This window comes from Gymnoscopelus microlampas, assembly GCF_963454915.1.
Source record: "Gymnoscopelus microlampas genome assembly, chromosome: 11".
Lineage (NCBI taxonomy): Eukaryota > Metazoa > Chordata > Actinopteri > Myctophiformes > Myctophidae > Gymnoscopelus > Gymnoscopelus microlampas.
This window is the reverse complement of record NC_139948.1, coordinates 48,440,608-48,462,260: the sequence shown is the minus strand read 5'-3', so window position 1 is coordinate 48,462,260 and position 21,653 is coordinate 48,440,608. Positions and strand designations below refer to the sequence as shown.

Below are 21,653 nucleotides of genomic sequence, written 5' to 3'. Positions count from 1 at the left end.
CGTGCTGGCTTAGCGGTCCAGGTGCATACCACATAGGCTCTGATGCCTGGCAGCGTGTCGCGGGTTGGAGTCCCGATCCTGGCGGCCTTTGCTGTGTGTCGCCCCCCATCTCTCTCCCCATTTCCTGTCAGCCTATACTGTCCTATCAATAAAGGCATAAAAGCCCAAAAACAAATAATTTTTTAAAAAGTAATAAAGGGTAGGCATCATATGCCACTCATCTACACTGAGTGCCAAAACATAAAGCATCATGAAGCATTGGAGTTTGGAAGAGCTCATTGGGAAACTCCTACTGACGCTGTATTTTGCCACTCAATAGACGTTCATGCATAACTTCCAGGTACAATGATGTCACAAGCATACCCTTGACCTGCACCTTAACCCTTAACCTCAGTAAGACTATGCCTAAACCTTACCATAACCCTAACCTCAGTACAACTAGGCCTGCCAAGGAGCCAATCAAGACACAGGTGAGGCGGGTCTATCCTATAACGTTGATGGGATCCATAATAACACATAGGACTGTGCCTGAAATAACCGATTCACACAAGCTCAAATGAGTAGCATCGGCAACCCGTTGTGATCTTGTAGATCGTCTATTGCCCTTTGAACAATGTTCAAAGGGCACCTGTGATGAGCAGGAACAACCCATAATATTTACAATGAAATATGTTTCTATGTAGGGCAAGGCCTTTCAAATTATGGATTTGCTGTTGACCTATGACAAAGTTTAATGTCCATCTCCTTCCAAGCTATGAGTCTAACAGTCATACATTCTCAGACCATTTCAGAGCCATCCTAGATAAAATCAGTCAAACAGATGTTTCAGGAATTATTTAGTAACCAAATGTGTTTGAGATATTGATGTGTGCCTTACTTACATAGTCATCCATTACAATTAGGAAAACTACATGTTGGAGCTGATACGTAGTTTAGGGTTAGGTTAGGGTTACCTAAGCCTAAGCCTCATTCCCCTGGCTAGCATGATGCAACTCCTTGCAACCAAACGGTTTCATGCAACTACTTGCAACTGCTCGCAACCATTATCCCCAATGGCAGTTCCAAGGAGTTGCATTGGTGTGACATGTCCATAAAACTGTTTAGTTGCAAGTTGCATCGCAAATCATTGGTGTGGTTTGGGCTTTAAAATGACAATCATTTTACCTTTTATCAAAAAGGTCCGAACACCTCTCAGTCTGTTCCTTGTTTGTTTGTGGGCTATGATGCAAAACAAATCTGTCAAACAGGTCATTCTCTGTAACACTTGTTGAGGCATCTTCCTCTTCTCCAGGCTTCAAATCCTGGATCCCATTCAGTTTATTGTCTACACGTTAACCCCTCAGGAATATAGAAATAACATTGATTTTCATGCATGGCTAGCAGTCTACACACAAAAGAGGGTATGAGGAGTCAGTAGGAGTGAGGAGTTAGGAGGATTTTCCAAACAAGCGCTTCCAAACTCCAGCTTCATGATGCTTTGTTTTGCCACAGTCTAGATGAGTGGCATATGATGCATAGCCTCTTATAGATAACTATCATCATTGTCTGAACCATTAAGTTATTGGGTGTATGGCTTTAAATTCTCATTGTTTCCATGGTTGGCAAATGATGTATTATCAAAAGTGTGTATCTCCTTGCATCACCTTCATTTCATTTTGTAAAACATATGTTTTCTTGGATAATGAGTCTGAATAAACAACTGTCCATACAGTTGTATAGTCTATCTGCAGCTGACACTGTATTGCCTACATACAGTATCTGGCTCATATCCAGTATATCTAGGATACATTCATTCATTGACAAAAGACAGTTAATATCACTGTTGATTGGTATAGATTGACATCTTGGAAGAAACAACATTCAAAGTGCAAAAGGCTTTTAATGACACCAAAGAAAGAAACAAAGAAAACATATTGCACAGAACAAAATAGGCAGTGGAAGAACTCACGTTTCACTTAAGTAAAAGAATCAATACAGCAATGTAGAAATATACTCTGTTAAATGTGACTTGAGTAATAGTGCAAAAGCATTGGCATGTATTCCAAAGTATTCCAAAACTAAAAGTGCTCATCTTGCAGAATGTCCCATTTCAAGTTTCCAAATGTAATATGAAAATAGCAGATCTACAAGACAGATCACAATGTGTCGCATCGCAACCCATTGTGAGCTTGTAGATCGACTATTTTCAAATGGCCGAAATAAGGCTGAAGTGGTTAATGTATGTTTTCTAATAATAAACAAAATCTCCAAAATAAATATTAACACAAAGTAAAAGTACAATATTGTCCTCTGAGATGTAGTGGTTTCAAAGTATGGCGTAGATGCTGGTTTTCCACCTCTGTCCAATCGGGTGAGACGAAGGCGGATACGGGGAGGGTTATCAGCTGGCAGCCATACTTTCATCGGACCGTACCCTTTAGGCGTGAGGTTACTGGTTGGCCCTGTCCTCTGGAAACTTCTTGGCTGGTTCCCATGTGTCTTCCCAGATTTTGTCACTGTAAAGTATAAATACATTATTTAGAGAAATTCATTTATCCCATGGGTCTTCAAAAGGGGCACTGGGACACCTTTTATTTTTATATTAACCACCTGAAACATTCTAAGAGAAGATCTACAACCTCACAATGCCTCGCACTGAGACGTGACGTGAGTTTGTAGATTATCAATTTTTGGTGACGAGATTTGGTGTCGAGGGGAAAAAGTGTTTGCATCAGTATCATGCAGCCCTAATGCACATGTATGTCTATTGCCTAATGCCTACATGTAAAAAAGATAAGACAAGAAGCATAGCGGCCAACATTCCACTTCTGGTAATTTCATTATTTTGATTTTGACTGATGTGAATTTAGATTAGTTCCTCATAAAACAATTTACTCTAGTACTGGTGACAGACAGTCCATATCTGAAGTCTGAAAGAGAAGTCATTAACAACATTAGTCGACTAACAGTCATTAATTACTAGAATCCAACAATGTGAATTTTGTAACCTTCCTGTACATTCAAGCTGTACAAGCAAATTACACAGAAGCTTCCAATTCAACTGCTGAGGCCGGTGGACTGCAGCTGCCAATCAAGCCCATACGCTGAGCTAGAGCTTTAATCGGGCCTAAATATGTGAGCCCAGCCCAACCCAGCCCGACAGAAACGATACATAATTGACAATTGGAGCCCAACACAGCCCGAAGCCTGACATTCTAAAGAAGTATAATTGTTGCATGCAGCCTTATATTTTTGTCATTACATATTGGTGATTCGAAGAACAGAGTCATTCTACCCTTTTCCAACTGTCTTTATATATAAACAAAAACCCAGCTTGTAGCAAGCACCGTCCTAATTAAGGAACAATAAACATCGGAGCCTCGCTGGAGAACACGGCTGACGGCCGCCGCTAAATCAGGCAACAGGTGTACAGGCTATTATAGCTACAAAGTTCACACGTCTATAATATTATTAGGATATACAAAAGTGACCGTGGATGGTTTCAACAATGTCCTCCGCTCCACTTGGGCACTGCATGCATGCAGACGCCACAGCGGCCACCACCACATACACACACGCTCAACTGTTGCGCCACAGCACACACAGTCACACATGCTCAACTGTATCAAGTAGCTCATAACTCACAGCCACAGTTATGAGCGCAGCTTACATAGTCACAGAGACATCATGATACCGCGCTGCGCTTGCCTGCCTGATAAAAACAAGACCAGGAGACCTGGTTCTGCCAGACCTAAGCCGGACTTCACATAAGGTGCTTTTCGTTAGTGAGGGAGACGAAAGTCTCCCTCAAGACGAAAGTGAAGTCTCCCTCACTTTCGTCTTTCCGTCTTTCGCCTTTCATCTCAGAGAAATCAAGGTGCTTTTCCTTGACGTTAGGGAGGTAGACCAAATCAACATCAACATCAGTCAAGGAGGTACCCTGTTCTATCTCTCTTTTCCTCTTCCTCTTAATGGACTCCATCGGCAAGGTTTGCTAAATGAATCGAACTTTGTTCGATATACTGATAGGGGGAACCCTAATTTATGGATAATAAAATGTAATTGATCGATATTTCAGGATATTTGACATTGAAGGTCTAATTGAAATATTTGTCTTACGTTTTATATATACCATCTGTATTTATACTTGTAACATAATAGTGATGTCATGAGTAGTCTGTGCCTATTTATTCATGCAGATGAAACCTAACCACAACCCGACAAAGAAACCTAACCACAACCAGACATACCATGTAGTCTGTGCCTATTTATTCATGCAGAAGAAACATAACCACAACCAGACATACCATGTATGGACAAAATGGTGACAAAGGCTCGTGTAGGCCATACCTTTCAGATCTGGCAAAAAGTGACCCAACCCAATGCCCGACAAATACGTGACCAATTGGGCCCGGCCCAGCCCTCGCCGCGCAGACCCGTCGGCCTCGGGCTGAGATCTTAAGCTCTACGCTGAACAGCACACAGCTGCACACAGCAGAGAGTGAGGGAGAGAGATAAAAGCACCTGGAAGTTAGGTCGTCAGCTTTTCATTTTGCCTACTTTAACTGGACACGTTGTACCAGCGTACTTTGATGTGAAAATGTGGGCCATCGGCAGGTCTGCAACACCACACAGATGAGGTGTAACCTTCCTAAATAGTAAGGCAAATTTGAGAGGGAAGAAAGAATTGTGGGATCAACCAGAAACAACTGCCTCTGGTAGGGCAAATAGTGTCAATTGAATAATATCAAAAATGTCTTACCATGCAGGACAAGGCGCCCAATGCACCAACACTTCTTTGTTGCCCTAAAAAACACACACACACACACACACACACACACACACACACACACACACACACACACACACACACACACACACACACACACACACACACACACACACACAGTATAAGAAATCACTGGGTAAGGTATACCATTATTTTTAGTACCTTTGCTTGTCTCAGTCATGATCAGCCTTAAGACAAATATACAAATTAACATGGTTCTGTGGGGCCGACAGCCAAGTGGTTATGGGAAATACTACCGCCTGACACTGAGTCCCCAGGTTGATTCCTGGGCAGGTCAGACCTTTGCTCCAATACTCTCCCTGCTTCCTTTATCTATACACTGTGAGACTATTAGCCTTGGACGATGTCTATTAAATCGCCATCTGCACATCAAACCATTGTGATGTGCGATAGCATCAGGACTTTTTGGAGTCTAGAGCGGGTACAGAAACGGCCTCTCTTTGTGTAGAACTGGTTTGTGCAAATTACTGGTTAAAGTAGTCTGAACAGGATCTGAGCACTGAGCAGTAAAATGACCTCACAGTTCCTCACACTATTGAAAAGCAGAAAGCCTGGTGACGTGAAGTTAACTTACTGGAACAGTGGGTTGTTTTAATAAACCCTTGTAGGAACCCTGACCCCCTGACTGATTTGTCACATTTTTAGTGGCCACAACCCATAAATGCTCATCCCATAATTGCATCTTCACTACAAATGGGGAACCATTTAAATAGTAAATAAACATGCGTCCCAACGGTATAACAGTTATTGCCAAGAACCTTTGTTACAATAGAGCAATAATCGACCAAACAGAAATGTCCCCTATGTGTGTGTATGTAGCCTGTGTGTGTGTGTGTGTGTGTGTGTGTGTGTGTGTGTGTGTGTGTGTGTGTGTGTGTGTGTGTGTGTGTGTGTGTGTGTGTGTGTGTGTGTGTGTGTGTGTGTGTGTGTGTGTGTGTAGAGAGAGAGAGAGAGAGACACACACAGACAGATAGGGTTCTATATTTTTTTACCTCATTTGTCCTTCTCCCTGTTATCTCCTTATATGGGTAGACCTGGGACCTTTTCATCTGGGAACATTTCTTGTAAACTTGAAGGATGAAAAGACAAGTTCATTAAGCCATGATGCTTTGTAAATGTCAGCAGTATTTTACATCTATCTATACATTTTCTGAATCTCTATGCATCTGTGTTTATGCCCATAGCCAATCAGAGAGGGGCTGTTTATGCCCATAGCCCATCAGAGGGGAAAAGGGTGGTGTCTCCTAGCCTGGTATCCAGCCTGCTTCGCTACGTTCGGCGGACTTTTTTTTCTCTCTTCGCTTCTCAGTCTGGAACGCACCCCATTGACTCGTTTTGCAGAACTACACTGGAACTACATATGTTACGTTAGGCAACGTCGTTGCTGATTGGATGTTGTTCAAACGAATGACGAATCACAACGATCCCACTGTTTTTTTTGTCCCGCCCCGCACCACAGACCAATCAGAAGCCACGGCACGACTCGAAACGTTTGTCATGTCCCGCCTCCCTTGGAGATAGGAGGCATTCCAGACTGATAAGCGGAGAGAGAGAAAAAAGTCCGCCGAACGTAGCGAATCAGGCTGGATCCCAGGCTAGGTGTCTCCATGATTGGTCAAGCCTTCACGTGACATCATAATGTCTTACTATAAAACAATGACAATGTGGGGTAATGCTGTTAAGTTGTACAACTATGCCAGAGTCACAACAAGCAGCACAAGATAAACGCCTAGCTGTGGACAAAAATTGGGCAAATTAGCCAAATCTATGTGTCTTTAGTGATGCTGTAGTGATTGGGTGTAAAGGGAACAAGTACAAATCCATGGGGGACTCCAGTCAACAAAGTATATAGGGTTTAAGTGCCTAACCACTTAAAACCTATACTTAGTTGATTCCAAAGTGCTCTATACTAGGCCCCCTCCTGTTGCCACTCTACACTACAAATCTTCGCTGACAATAATTATAGTTTGGCTAATTTCAATGAATGTACACAACCCATTCAGACCGGGATAACCTATATGTTCTCTGGGAACACGTCTAAGTCATTCATTTCTGAAACTCTTAAAAGCCTCATTTATACTACAACATATGACATACTTGGATGCAGAAAATACCAGATCTGCAAGCTCACAAAAACAAATAAAATAAAAACATTTAAAAGCCAATGTGGATGACACTAACACATTCATTTATATTCACATAAAAACAAACATTTAACACAGAATAGCAATATACAGGACAGCCAAGTATATAAGTCCAGCAACTTGTCCTTTGCAGAAATATGCAGAATATGATTCAGCTATTGTGGCATGTGTCAGTAGAGGTTAAGAGATGGAGTACAGAGGACTGGTGAACAGCTTTGTCAGGTGGTGCAAACAGAACCACCTGTTACTAAAATTGCCAAATAAAGCAGATGGTGGTGCATTTTAGGAAGATGGTGGCTCCCCCATTGTCTCCCATTTCCATCGAGGGAGATGTGGAGGTAGTCCAGAGCATCTGGGCATGCAATTGGACAATAAACTTGACTGTACTGGGAACACAGATGTCCTATACAAGAAGGGCGGGGGGCAGATTTACTTCCTGAGGTGGCTCAGCTCCCTGAGGTGGCTCAGCTCCTTTGGTGTGTAGGACTCTGCTGAACATGTTCTATCAATCAGTAGTGGCCAGCGCAGTACTGTATGCGGCGGTATGTTGGAGGGGTAGTATCAAGGAAGGCGACAGCAGGAGGCTGAATCAAGCTGGTTCTGTCCTCGGTACCACTTTGGATACTGTGGCCATCATGGACAATCCCTCTCCTTCCCTACTACTGTGGCAGGGCAGAAAAGCTCCTTCAGCAACAGACTGTTACATGTAACAGTCAGTCCCAAGCTGCAAGAAGGAGCGCTATAGGAGATATTTTCTGCCTGCAGCAATAAGACTGTACAAGTCCTCATCTGGTTGGCTTGATCAGGCTGATTAGGATGGGGGATGTGGGATGCAAGCCATCGGACTCTTGAGTAGTGTTTGGTCTGTCTTCTTAATATTGTAGGTTGACGATGCTTAGATGCATATTTATTTATTATTCATTTTTTTTGTTTCATCTAATGTGTTTTTATTGATGTCTCTATGAGAGCTGCCTTTCCCCTCGGGGAAGAATAAAGTACCTACCTACCTAGCTAAGACCATGTAATAAGCTGACAGCTGGGGGGGGGGGACACTATAAAGGCCACTGCACACAGGATGCGATTATTCACATGGAAAAAAGGCACCCTGTCTGAGCCAACCTAAAAATACTGTATTGAGTCCATAAATTAACATACCTTGAAGATGGTTGATATTTCTATATTATAAATTGTTTATATGATTGGTCTTATGTAATATTCTAATATTTTGAGATTTATTCATGAGCTGTATTGATATAATAATCATCAAGGTAAAAATATATATTTTCTTACAACTTTTACATGTTTTTTAGAAGGATCTACGTATAGTTTTACTTACTGCACATATTGTCCACTTGGCGAGACACATTCTTGTCTTTAACAATTCTTTTGGCCCACTCTGGGCCATACTTGAGTACTTTGGCAGCCACTGCTGGTTTTGATTGGAGAGAATAACATGTCCCACAGGACATCCTCCTGGCCTCCATATTGGCTTGGCATTTGGGACATGTCTTTTTCTTCGGTCGTGTCATTTTTGGAACTGTTGAGACAAAGAAAATAACCAGAATTTTACACAATGTATTTATTCATAATAATTGTAAGAATGTACAGAAGGAACCAAATACACTCTTCTGGCTGTGGCACCGTAAATGTTTAATGTCAAGGACCCCAAATTATATTAATTTGCTATTCAGAAATAGCAGATCGTCAAGCTCACAACATGTTGCATAGCAATGTGTTGTGAGCTTTTAGATCAGCTATTTAAGATAAAACCCTACAATAAAATTGGGTAAAGTGTTAATTCTCATTAAGTTAAAAACTTTTAATCCCTATCTAGATTGGATTTTGGGTAGTTCAAAACCAAAAAACAGGATTGGGAGCACTCTGATATCTGATGAGATCAGGAAAACCTACTCAAATCTGGATCAAAACAAAAAACAGGATTGGGATCAGTTTGATTAGAAAATAATAATAAATAAAATTAAAATAAATGCTGTTATTTGATTTGCTCATATAGCGTGCAACACCTACAGTACCATCAGCTCCCAGTACTTAACAGGTTGCAGAACAATGGCTGCACAAAACAAAACACTTTGTATGACAATGGGACTAAACTTGAAAGCAGGGTGTGTAGAACCAGTGGTGGATAAAGTACTCAAATGTTTTAATTAAAAACATATGTAAGTGAGAGTCTGGCATTCAAAACCTTTACAACTATTTTCAGAATGATGTAGCTTTCAAGTTTCTATCTATTTTCTTCACCAGGTTGACAAAAGCTACATCAATACATCTTCAACAGCACACCAAATGAGTTGAGTACAGTTGGTATTCATAGAGAATTATCCACGTGCATCCATTTGTAGCATTTACATTTCTGTGTTTCATTCAATCACTCAGAGTCAAATAGAAGTGTAGCTACTTATTTTGTAAGAGAGCTTTAATAAAGAATAACTTAGTAGAATAGAGTGCTACATTTGTTTAGTTTGTCCAACACTGAACACACATTATTCCAATTTCTGTCATGTATTTGCTGTGAGTTAAAGATGTGTGGTTGTGTTATTGTGTTTTAAGTTGTTGGTACTCACTGGAACAAGGTGATGAATGACAAAGAAAGAAACCTGTAAAGGGGGGAGGGAAATGAAGATATAAATGCATAATACTTAAGATCAAATATTCCAGTGGCCACCAAATGGACCCTTACAGTTCTGTAACTAAACAATATAAGCACTGATATTCAGGATCTCTTGGTCTTTATTGATTGATTGATTGATTGATTGATTGATGTACTTTATTTAGTAAGACATGAGAACAGTACATGGCAGTACATAACAGTACATGGAAGTACAAATTCGCAATACAAGGTCTACTAAACTGGATAGCTCAGTTAAGCACGTAGCTTGTTTATAAACAAACTTAGCACAGGGTATATGAAAAATGGCCAAACCCTTAAACCACAAGAAAGCACTATGGCTCAATAGGATCCTTTTGTATTCTATTCATAATAAAACATCCATTTGTACACTCAGAATGGGAAACACAAACAATGATTACATTTCGTTTTGCCTTTAGTGTTGTGCAAACAAACATGGCATATAGAATACATAACTAAACACAAATGAAGAGGGACACACACAAATAGCCGAGCTCATGTTGTTGTGTTTGTTTGTTATGGCTTGTTAGCTTAGGGATATGTCCACTGTAAAACAGTTTTAAACTTATACAGACCAACCAACTTGCTACTGTACACACCCTAACATGTTAGCAACAACCCTGTGTTGTGGTTCTATGATTTAGTGGTGGTGGGGGTGCAGATTTAACATGTATTTCTATTAAATAAATGAAAAAGTAACAAGACTTCACTTACCGCGATGTAGTTGAAAAACAATGCAATGCATCATGGGAGGCATAGACGCACATATGCATACCAGTGTTGCCAGGTATGCTTATTATAATTTCCCCCAAAAATGAATTTGAAAATAGCAGATCTACAAGCTCACAACGCGTCGCATCACGACACGTTGTGAGCTTGTAGATCTGCTATTTTCAAGCAGCTGACGTATATGTTTGAAGTGCTCATGAGTCATGTGGCCCATAGTTGCTTCTTTTGGGCTTGTTTTCCTAGACCAGTGGTTGCTTGTTTCTCTCACAGAATCTGGCAACGCTGGTAATGACGTTTTTGCTGCACAACTGCCCCTCAATATGATTGTTTACGTCCTAAATGTTACAAAAAACATGAAATCGTTTTGAGAAAAAATAAATGCTGCTATTTGTTCCTAAGCGACTGCAAAAGACTGCTGCTATTTGTTTCAAAAAGCTTTAAAAGAAGGCCAGAACCTTTACAGAACGTGAAATGTGCCTATAACCACATTTCCGGTTCAGAACGGATACGGAAACGTTATGTTTGTTTTCATGTATGTGGACGTGGTGAACATCCGGATGCAGTAGGCGGGATTTTATGAGTGCTAGGAATCAAGAAATTACAAATAATTATTTATTGCTAGAATTGTTCATACATTAGGCATTTAAGTGCCAGAATAATTGATTAGTGGACAAGCAGATCATTTATATAGATCTATTAGATTAAAATAAATAGTTTTGATCGGATCTTTACTACTGTCAATCAAGTCATACGGAAGTAATCTGACGTGACGTCACGGGTATACAAAAGTTAAATAAAAGTGTCGTTCTCAACAAATACTCATCGAAAAATGACCAAACTAGTATGTAAATACTCAGAATATTTACAGGTTTTTGTGGGTGGTGGCGTGTGGTCTGGTGCATTTCAAACAAGCTTCTTAGCGCACGTTTTGAAATGCCAATGCATTATCAATGGCCCGCCTGTGACGGCGCAATGTGTCGTCTTTGGACCTCAATGAATGTCTATGAGTGACCGTGGAAGGCACATAATTACGTCGCTGGCGTCCAGCGACGGCATTCGGCTCCGTCGCGGGGTTCTGACAAAAAGGCAACCGGCTACGTTTTCGGAGTGAGACCGTGTTGTTTACAACATGTACAGTACCAGTATGTACAATTTTAAAATATTTACAACTATGTACAATTTTAAAATATTTACAACTATGTACAATTTTACAATATTTACAACTATGTACAATTTTAAAATATTTACAACTATGTACAATTTATAATATGTACAAGTATGTACAATGTAGAATATTTACAAGTATGTACAACTGAAAATATGTACAACCCCTGGGGCGGCAGGACAGCCAGACGCCATCCGCCGCTAAATGCCCGGGCGCAAGGCGCTACCCAGAGCCCGGCCCCGCAAGACGCTAAGGCCAGTGACCACAGGGGTGAAGGGCCGCTCAAGCCGGCCCGCCAGACGCAAGGCCGACTTGACTGGTGAAGGTGACAGTGACACCTACCGCTGAGCCGTACGCAAGACCGACTCCCCAAAGGGAGCGGATGCCGCCACGTTCAGCCGGTAGAACCGGGTGAATGTCGATGGAGTCGACCATGTTGCTGCTGTGCAGATCTCTGACAGCGACGCACCATTCCATAGAGCCCAGGAGGCCGCCATCCCACGGGTGGAGTGTGCCCGCACACCAAGCGGCACTGGTACTCCTGCCTGCGTGTATGCCTGCTGGATCACTTCTGTGATCCAGTGGGACAGTCTGGCCTTCGACAGCGGTCTACCCATGCACTCCTGCTTAAAGCACACGAAGAGCTGGTCCGTTACTCTGTGGGCACGTGTGGCCCTGATGTATGACTCCAGTGCCCTAACAGGGCAGAGAGGGGACCGATTCTGTCCCCGTACTCCATCTGTCTGTATGTCAAAGAGAGGACCGAGCTCGATCACCTGGTTGAGATGTGCCTCTGAGATTACTTTGGGGAGAAAGGCCGGGTTGGGACGTAACACTACTCCTCCATCGTCTGGCCTAAACCTGCAAAGCTCCTCATGGACTGACAGAGCTTGCAACTCCCCTATTCTTTTTGCCGACGTGACCGCCAACAAGAATGCTGTCTTGAGTGACAGCCATTTTAGACTCGCTGACTCCAGGGGTTCGAAGGGGGCTTGTTGTAGAGCCTCCAGGACCAATCCCAAGTCCCAAGGTGGAACCAGTGGGGCCCTAGCCCGAGCTCTGAGTCTCCGGGCGCCCTTCAGGAAGAGTGTAACCAGGTTACAGCATTCTGCAGAAAGCCTGCACTCCCCTACACGGGCAGCCTTGATGGCAGCCACCATACCCCTAAGGGTTGAAAAAGCTTTTCCTTTGTCCAACTGATCCTGCAGGAAAAGCAGGATCTCTCGTGACCCACACAAGAGTGGGTCTGCTTGGTGCTCCCGACACCATAGCTCAAATAGCCCCCATCTGTATGAGTATATGGCCCTTGTAGATGGAGCTCTTGCCCCTTGCAGGGTTCGCACCACCGTGTGTGGCAGACCCATTGCCAGAAGGCCGGCCCTCTCAGGGTCCAGGCCCAGAGCCGAAGTCCCTGCTTCCTGGGAAAGGGGTGACAGGCTCTGTGACGGGCTGAGGGGACAAGGGGGAGAGCCGGATTCCTGCTGGCGTCAGGACGAAGGCGACGTCCCTCGGGGGCCTCTGCCCCGAGCTCTGCCACCACGCCGACCGCCGCGCCTCCGACTACTCTGCCTAGAGGCATCCAATATAGTCCTCAGGTCGTCCGAGAGCCCCTGAGGGTTCCCATCCTGCTCCCTGCCCGCAGCCGCTGGTGTCCTACGCACACCCCTGCGGCGGCCGAAGGAACCGGAGACTTCCTGTGCACATCTACGGGCTTCCTGAGCCCGTTGCAGCAAGACACTGGCTCCTTCGCCAAACATGGCCGATGGCTCAACGGGCAGCTTCATCAGACAGGCTCGGTCCTCCTGCTGCAGCCTGGACTGGGACAGCAGCAGATGGCGCCTCACCGACCAGAGAGCAGCCAGCGCCTTGCCCGCTGCCGCTGCCTGTTCTTTGAACAGCTTGGGGAGTATGCCTGCTAGTTGCTGTAGCTCTTCAATAAGGTCGGGGCTATTCTCGTCCCCCAAGCGCCGTGTGAGCTGGCGCTGGTATAGTGACAGAATAGCCCCTGTGTTAGCTAGCCGCGTCTGGACCGCCATGGCTCCGTGCATCTTGGCCAGTAAGGCCTCCATCACCCTACAGTTCTTACTGGGGGCACCTGCCACGCCCAGAATAGATTTTGAGGGCAAGATCAATGCGGCCAAGGTCCTGTCCACAGGGGGCAGCCGGTCACAACCGATGTTCCCCCCATCCTTGGTAGCAGCAAGTAGCCTGCCCTCTTTGGAGAGGCGGAAGGGCCGGGAGGGGTCAGCCCACTGCCCCCGGATCAACCTCTCGAAATCTTCAAGGATAGGCACTGAGAAGGGAGGTGCTGCAGCCTCCCCGATGTCGTCGAAGAGGGAGGGGGCAGAGACTTCTGCTGAGGTAACGATCCCCAGGGTCCTCGATGCCCTTTCTACCAGACCCTGAATGATGGGGGACAACGGAGTGCGCTCATCGCCCTCTTCATCCTCTGTATCCTGTGGCTGGGCAGAGGGAATGGCCTCCTCATCTAGGACTGATACGACATCAATCTCCTCATCCTCGTCGTCTTCGTCAGCCTCTTCCGACCAACCTACACCAGGCAGGGCGAGTAACTGGGGGGGGGCATAGCCCGAGCTTGGCTCCCCCAGCTCTGTCTCCCTGGGACGCTTAGTCTGCCGGGCTGGAGTGGGCACGGCTGGCTTTTGTCCTCCAAACAATAGGCACCTAGCCTCCCTAGCCCTAGCTGGTAAAATGAAGCAATTCATACAGGAGGCGGGATCCTTACGAGCTGCTATGGCGTGGCCAGGTCCCAGGCAGGGCGCACACTGGTCATGGCCATCCTCCGGGGGCATACGCACCCCACATGCAGCACAAGAGAAGCCGCCTGCTGTCGCCATCTCCAGCCTCTTTATTTATTTATTTATAAAGAAATATATCTATATGTATATATGTATATAAGTAAATGTATATACATATATATCTACACATACATATATATATATATATACTTCTGTTTGGCCGTGCTTAGAATAGGGATTTATAGGAATTGAGCAATTTGCCACAATGCAGAGTCGCACCTATGTGTAGCCGGCTCCGCCGTACAACACACCATATATGGTGCGCCCCGCTTGGCCCCCGGCAGTATGAATGCTCTCCGCTGGTATCACCAGCGAAACTACGCCACAGCCGCGTAAACCGACACAGTCGGCGATACACTGTATAGCGCGCAATGACTGTCCAGGGGACCCCTGGCCAACCAGCGTGTTCTGCCTAGTGCCACTGCCACCAGCTCCACAGACAGAACTCCGCCACGAACGCGTGAACCGACACGATCGGTAATACGCCGTATAGCGGGCTATAATGGCCACCCAGGATATATTTTGGCAGACCACCAGCGCGCCCCGTCAAGTGTTCCCACTGACGAGACTCCGCCACGAGCGCGTGAACCGGCCTCGCCGGTAATGCGCCGTATAGCGGGTATAATGGCTGCCCCGTTTGTTATGTTTACAAACAGACCACCAGCGCGCCCCGTCAAGTGTTCCCACTGACGAGACTCCGCCACGAACGCGTGAACCGGCCTCGCCGGTAATACGCCGTATAGCGGGTATAATGGCTGTTTTAAGTGTGTTTAATCAGACCACCAGCGCGCCCCGTCAAGTGTTCCCACTGACGAGACTCCGCCACGAACGCGTGAACCGACCTAGCCGGTGATACGCCGTATAGCAGGCTATTAGTGACTGCACACTTACTTACTTTGTTTGTTTGGACTACACACGAGCGGTGACAGCAACCCCGAGAGGAGCGCCTTGACACCGGCTCTCTGACTGCACCTTGCAGTGGATTTCAGCGGCTGCCAACCCGTGAGTAGTCTCTACTAAAAATGTGATAATAATATATTGTTTTACAAAGATACTGTTGTTAATGTTTTCTGCTCCTAAGACCACGCTCTTGACTGCTTGGTGGAGATCAAAAAATCAGTGCAATCACGCACAGCCGGGCCTTATATAGGGCTGGGCGTGCCAGTAGGACTGGTGTGTCTTAAAGAAATATCCACGTTCTATGCGAGGTGGGGTCATTCCCCATACATATGAAATATGTTGGGTGGAGAGATAGTCTCGATACGATAGAGAACACTTAGACCCTCTATATACTTATAAAATAAGCTACAATACAAAAGTATGGTAGTTATAATATGCTGTTCTTCTAAGCATAATGTAATTTGACCAACACTGAAAATACTTCATACACCTTGTTATAAGTTGTTATGTATCATTATAAACATGTATAATGAGTGTAGGAAGCCTTATAATGCATTGTAAATATCATTATAATGAATTATTGACCCAACCTTTAAGTAAAGCATTACACAATACACCTTGCTTTGTCTTTGCATGCATCTCTTTATTCATAACGATGTTTACAACATCTTGGATTATGTATTCATTTAAAAGCCCTGACAGGTCACCACTGTAATAATATGTGATACAATACAGATATCTATTGTATGAGTTTAGGATTAAACAGAGTCCCAAAGAGAGAAAAAATTAAAACTATGAAAAAGAGTAAATATTGCATCATGCCTTTTACACCACGGCTGTGCTTTTCAAAAATACATGCATGCAAACCTAAACATGTTTAATGAACACGTCTGATCTTCATCGCTACAGCCTTCAGGGAGTATTTATCACCCTTCCAGTGGTACCAGATTACACCTGTTCCATAATGAGCCGTCTTTCCCCAAAGGTAAACACCATTGGGACTAGCATAGAAACAGGCCTTGTGCCAAAATGCACCGTAAAACTGACTTGCACAGTTCAATCTCGACGTGTCCTGATCTTTGTCAAAGGTTGAGAATTTCATTCCATGGGAGCGTGGGGTCAGTGAGTCTCCTGCTCCTCCATTCTTGAAGCCAGCAACATGCAGCTTGTAGCCATCAGCCTCAGAACCCACAGAGAAAGAGGAGTAAGAGGCAAACGCTGTGTTTCCCTCAAAGTCTTCCATGTCCACCCTCAGCTGATACTTTTTGTTCTTGGTAAGGAGATGCATGTTCTCCAGTCCCAGCCAGTACTCGCCTGATGCGTCTCCAAACCCAGCTTGGTACTCTGCCCAGGGTCTGTAGAAGTTCACAGAGCCGTCCACTCTTCTCTGGATGATTGTCCACTTCCCTCCATCGGTGTGCATGTCACAGTAGACCTTCGCAGGTAAATTACTGGGGTAGATGGTGTACACACCACTCTCTGTGGGGACAGGCCTTTTGTAGATTTCGTCACAGTCCAGAACCAGGCCGAGATCACAACGAGGAGCAGAGTGGACTGTTACAGCCAGAAACAGAATTGCAACGACAAGTATCATCTTGAAGTCTTTAAGTCGCACCTTGTAGTTCAGATTAAAGGACGTCTGAGTGTGTTGAGTGTGTGTTCAGCTCCAGTAGAAGGTTCAATGCAGTCTGAGTTTGAGACCCTTCTTTTATAGTTAAGAATGATGACGTGTTGATACTGAAGAGATCGTACGATAGCTAAAAGTAATCCGCCACCAGACCAGTCTGAGCATTGTGGCTGCCATTTGCCAATAGACACACACGCGTACACACACACACACACACACACACACACACACACACACACACACACACACACACACACACACACACACACACACACACACACACACACACACACACACACACACACCAACCAACCGTATCATTCAAAGCATGCGCGGCACAAGGTGCGGCCATAGTTGAATGATTAGAGAATGATTTTATCGCCTTGGGTTCCTTTTATCGCCTTGGAACCCATAGGTCTCAGGTTCAATTCCAGGCCCCAGCAATATGTTGAATTGTCCCTGAGCAAGACACTTGACCCCCAACTGCTCCCCAAGACACTGCCCCCTAGGGTTAAATGCAGATACTGTTTTACAATATATCTAGTGACAAATACCACAAATGTGTGTGGACTGCATTATTATTATTATTATTAAATATGTTCTGAATAAACATAAAAATGCAACAATGCATGACCGTCTGCCTAGGATTCTGTTTAAACAGTCTCTCAGTAATAAAGCTATGCACGATTATGCATTATGTGAATTTATTTTGAAAATGAGCTTGGTGAAAAGAAAAACATCCTTCAACTTGTTAAAACCGGATAAGCATCTGTGTCATTTGAACGATTTTATCTTTGGCTAATACAAAATAGCAGATATACAAGCTCACAGCGCGTCACTTCGTGCCACGCTGTGAGCCTGTATATCTGCTATTATTGAACATTTTTGAAATTTTTATATATATTTTTTTAACACAAATCTTCTCTTCTGGGGGTCCCTGGTAAAAAACATTTTCAGATGGGGGGTCCGCGTCCAAATACATATAATTGTGGGGGTCCTTGGCACGAACACGTTTGAGAACTATACTGATTCAGAAGGCATTTGTAGAATCAACCTCAAGTCTTAAAGGGTTAATAGTTCCTGGCAACACAACATGTTTAATATATTTAATGAACTTCCTTACTGGAAACTAGCTGCTGTGTTTGGAATGTGAACTGACAGAGGATTCCTGTAGACTGACAGGAACCAGGATTGACAGCTCATCACGTTGCATTGTGACTCGTTGTGAGTTTGTAAATCGACTATTTTTCAGCAAAGATACAAGTACAGACCCCTGGGGAACTCCGGTCAACCAAGTATATACAGTAGGGTTTAAATGGTTATAAAGAAAACATCACATGGATGCACCTGGGACGTGTCATCAGTGTTGTAGCCTGGGGTCATCGGGTGTTTGGGGTCAAGCAACAACATACACCCTCGCCCAGTGTCGTCACTCTCATAGTTATATCACGCTGAGTATGATCAAGTAGGGCGTTAATATACGCAAAAACATAAAAAGTTATTGTCTATGGAATATGGAGTCAAGCATTTTCTGCCCGACAACAGTGACATCATATTTCACTGCCTATCATGACTGTTGAAAAAGCACTGAGCCTTCCTGTCACCAGGCTGTCCTGAAGACACAGGATTAGGTACTACACACACACACACACACGCACGCACGCGCGCGCGCACGCACGCACGCGCGCGCGCACGCACACACACACACACACACACACACACACACACACTGTAAATATGTGTTGTTATGGTGCTTGTGTGCACATGAGTGTTGCATGTCTAATTGTCTATCCAAAACTAGATATTCAACTTGATGGAATGATGGATATTCACACGTGGAACAAGATGCAACTTTTGGCAAATGTATTTGTTTCCTTGTCACGCAACCTCCTCAACATTCTACTGTCAATCATGGCTCACACAGATCAAGTTCTCTCTCTTGACAGACTGGCTATTCAACATGATGTTCAGTTGATAGATAGAGACAGAGGGGGAATTACATTTTATTTTTTGCAAACTTGTTTCCTTGTCATTCAACCTCCACCATCAGTTTGATATTCTTCCTCATACCTTCACCTTTTGTTCACCTCAAACTGTGATGTATTTATCAATGCCAGTTTACGTCTCTTTTCCACCAGCTATAAAACACCAGTTTATTGTCTCCGCCAGGCCGAAAGGCATGGCGAGAGAGTATGTTTTCCACCCCGTCCGTCCGTCCGTCCGTCCGTGTGTGTGTGTGTCCGTCCGTCTGTGACCAGCTAATCTCCGGCACCGTTGTCTTGATCGCAGCGAAACTGTGCACACACACTCCCTGGATGCCAATTCAGAACCTTTACCCCACTTTTTTCTCATGGGCCTTTTATAGCGCCACCAGGAGGCCGATTTGTGCAAAACATATTTTTTGACAGTACTCCTACAGATTTTGTCCAAAGATCACGCAAATCGGTACACAGTATCTCTATTGTCATTAAATAAAACGGGTCTTTCAGATTTCTCATATTCCATCCTGATTGGCTAAAAATGTCTTCCAAAGTTTGCAGGAGTGCTCTGTTTTGAACAAAATGCCTCAAATCATGAACACAAAATGCAATTTCCGTGAAATGTTGCACGCTCATTCCCATTAGGCCAAGGAAGAACTACCATTTGAACATTTTCAAATCAGCCTCATGGTGGCGCTATAACAGGCCGATTTGTGTTTTTACCTATAATTGCACCGATCTGTGTAAAACTTTGTATGCACACTCCCTAAAGGTCAAGGAAAAACCTTTGCCCTGCATCTGCCTTTTATAGCGCCACCAGGAGGCCGACTTATGTAAAACACATTATTTTATACTACTCCTTTTTTTGAACAACATTCCGCAAATCATGAACGCACCGTCCAATTGTGCTCAAACTTTGCACGCACATTCACACTATGTTGAGGAACAAATGCCACCCTTTTAACATTGGCCTGTTATAGCGCCACCAGCAGGTCTAATTTAGCAAAACCAATGTTTTTAACAAAATGCCTCAAATCATGAATGCTGTCAGGGTCCAATTGTCGTGCAAGGCCTAAGAACAAATGGCACCCTTTCCACATTGGCCTATTATAGCGCCACCAGGAGGCCACAATAGCTTACCTGACCTGGCGGAGACCTGTGCTCCGAGGAGCACTTTTTCTAGTTTTATTTTATTTTATTTTATTTGATGGAGGTACAGGACAACAGCTGTAGCAAAACAGCAGATATTTACTTGACAATTGGAAAATCAAAGCACAGTGCCAGAACCGGCTACAGTATGTCTGTTGTGGCCACCTTGCAACACACACACGCACGCACGCACGCACGCACGCACGCACGCACGCACGCACACACACACACACACACACACACACACACACACACACACACACACACACACACACACACACACACCAACCGACCACATCATTCAAAACATGCACGGCACAAGGTGCGGCCATAGTTGAATGATTATAGAGATAAACATGCCACCATGTTTAAACACATACCACACAAACTGGCACGACACTTTGAATATCAAGACTGCACACACAACCATATGCACACATACATGTACATACTCATATATTAATGCACACAGAGTGCGCACATGCACATGCTATTTGCATCCATATTCATATTATCTATATAATACCAGTACGTGCTATTTTTCTTTACCTTCTAGTTTACTATTGACTTTTGTCTTGTATTTTTGCTATTGCTGCTACAATGTTACTCTCCTGTACTCGTATAGAAGACGTAATACAAATCTTGAATCTAATAAGCTGATGAAGACAAAAACAACACAGTTGTTTGGCAGTTGTTCAGATCTTTTGAATTGCATCAAAATAGTAGCCTGACACTCAGCCTGAATTTTCATTTTGTTTCACTCCATTATTCAGTCTGAAAGCCCTCTCAGTGCAGCCGATATCTGAGGTGGGGGCGTGGCCAAAGTTGGACTCTTTGGCCATTGGTTCATACTGGATTATCCCGATCCCGATTTGTCGTACAGATTTTCAACCGAGAAACCCCCACCTTCGACAGTCACCAGACCCTGAATGCGAGGCAAGCGATTCAGGGGGTGGAGCCAGGCTATCAAAATAAAGCTTTATAAGCTGAAACCATAAGAGTAGGCTATACGTAAAGCCAACTATAAGTTGGTCAAATAATCATTTGATTAAAGTAAATAGCAGCTCATATTGTACCTCAGTGGTTCCCAAACTGAGGGTCCGGATCCCCAGGGGGTCCCCCAAATTATGTTGTGGGGATCCTGCCAGATGATCATCATAGTTTTCATTCAACATACAGTGTAAGTGTATACAGGGTATCTGCATATCTCTAAAGTTACAATGTAATGACTGTTAAGACCTGCTGTTTGATACCAAATTGGCCAAGTTGTCAAATATTACGTAAGAAAGAGGCATACGTTATGCATTATGTGAAATAATATTTTGAATATGAGCTTGGTGAAAAGAAAAACATCCTTCAACTCGTTAAAACCGGATAAGCTTCTGCGTTATTTTAACTATTTTATCGTTGGCTATTACAAAATAGCAGATAAACAAGATCACAGCGCGTCACTTCGTGCCACGCTGTGAGCTTGTATATCTGCTATTATTTAACATGTTTGAAATTCTGATGTCTTTTTTTTTAACACAAATCTTCTCTTCTTGGGGTCCCTGGCACAAAAAAAAATCATATGGGGGGTCCACGTCCAAATACATATAATGTTGGGGGTCTTTGGCACGAACACGTTTGAGAACTATACTGATTCAGAAGGCATTTGTACACACACACACACACACACACACACACACACACACACACACACACA

The 21,653-nt window shown here is 44.0% G+C and overlaps 2 protein-coding genes across 2 annotated transcripts; both read right to left on the bottom strand.

Moving 5' to 3' along the window:
* Positions 1-1,859: 1,859 nt before the first annotated feature.
* LOC311055437 (uncharacterized protein) lies at positions 1,860-10,301 on the bottom strand. Its single transcript, XM_084071628.1, has 6 exons — positions 10,295-10,301; positions 9,516-9,548; positions 8,270-8,470; positions 5,782-5,858; positions 4,742-4,785; positions 1,860-2,495 (listed from the first exon to the last, which is right to left on the bottom strand). The coding sequence occupies exons 3-6, from the start codon at positions 8,460-8,462 to the stop codon at positions 2,429-2,431; spliced, it is 381 nt and encodes a 126-aa protein (XP_083927754.1). The 5' UTR covers positions 8,463-8,470; positions 9,516-9,548; positions 10,295-10,301; the 3' UTR covers positions 1,860-2,428.
* A 5,525-nt stretch (positions 10,302-15,826) lies between these two features.
* LOC311055426 (microfibril-associated glycoprotein 4-like) lies at positions 15,827-16,869 on the bottom strand. The gene has a single exon (XM_084071618.1). It carries the CDS (start codon positions 16,785-16,787, stop codon positions 16,071-16,073), a length of 717 nt encoding a protein of 238 aa, XP_083927744.1. The 5' UTR covers positions 16,788-16,869; the 3' UTR covers positions 15,827-16,070.
* Between the last annotated feature and the right edge of the window lie 4,784 nt (positions 16,870-21,653).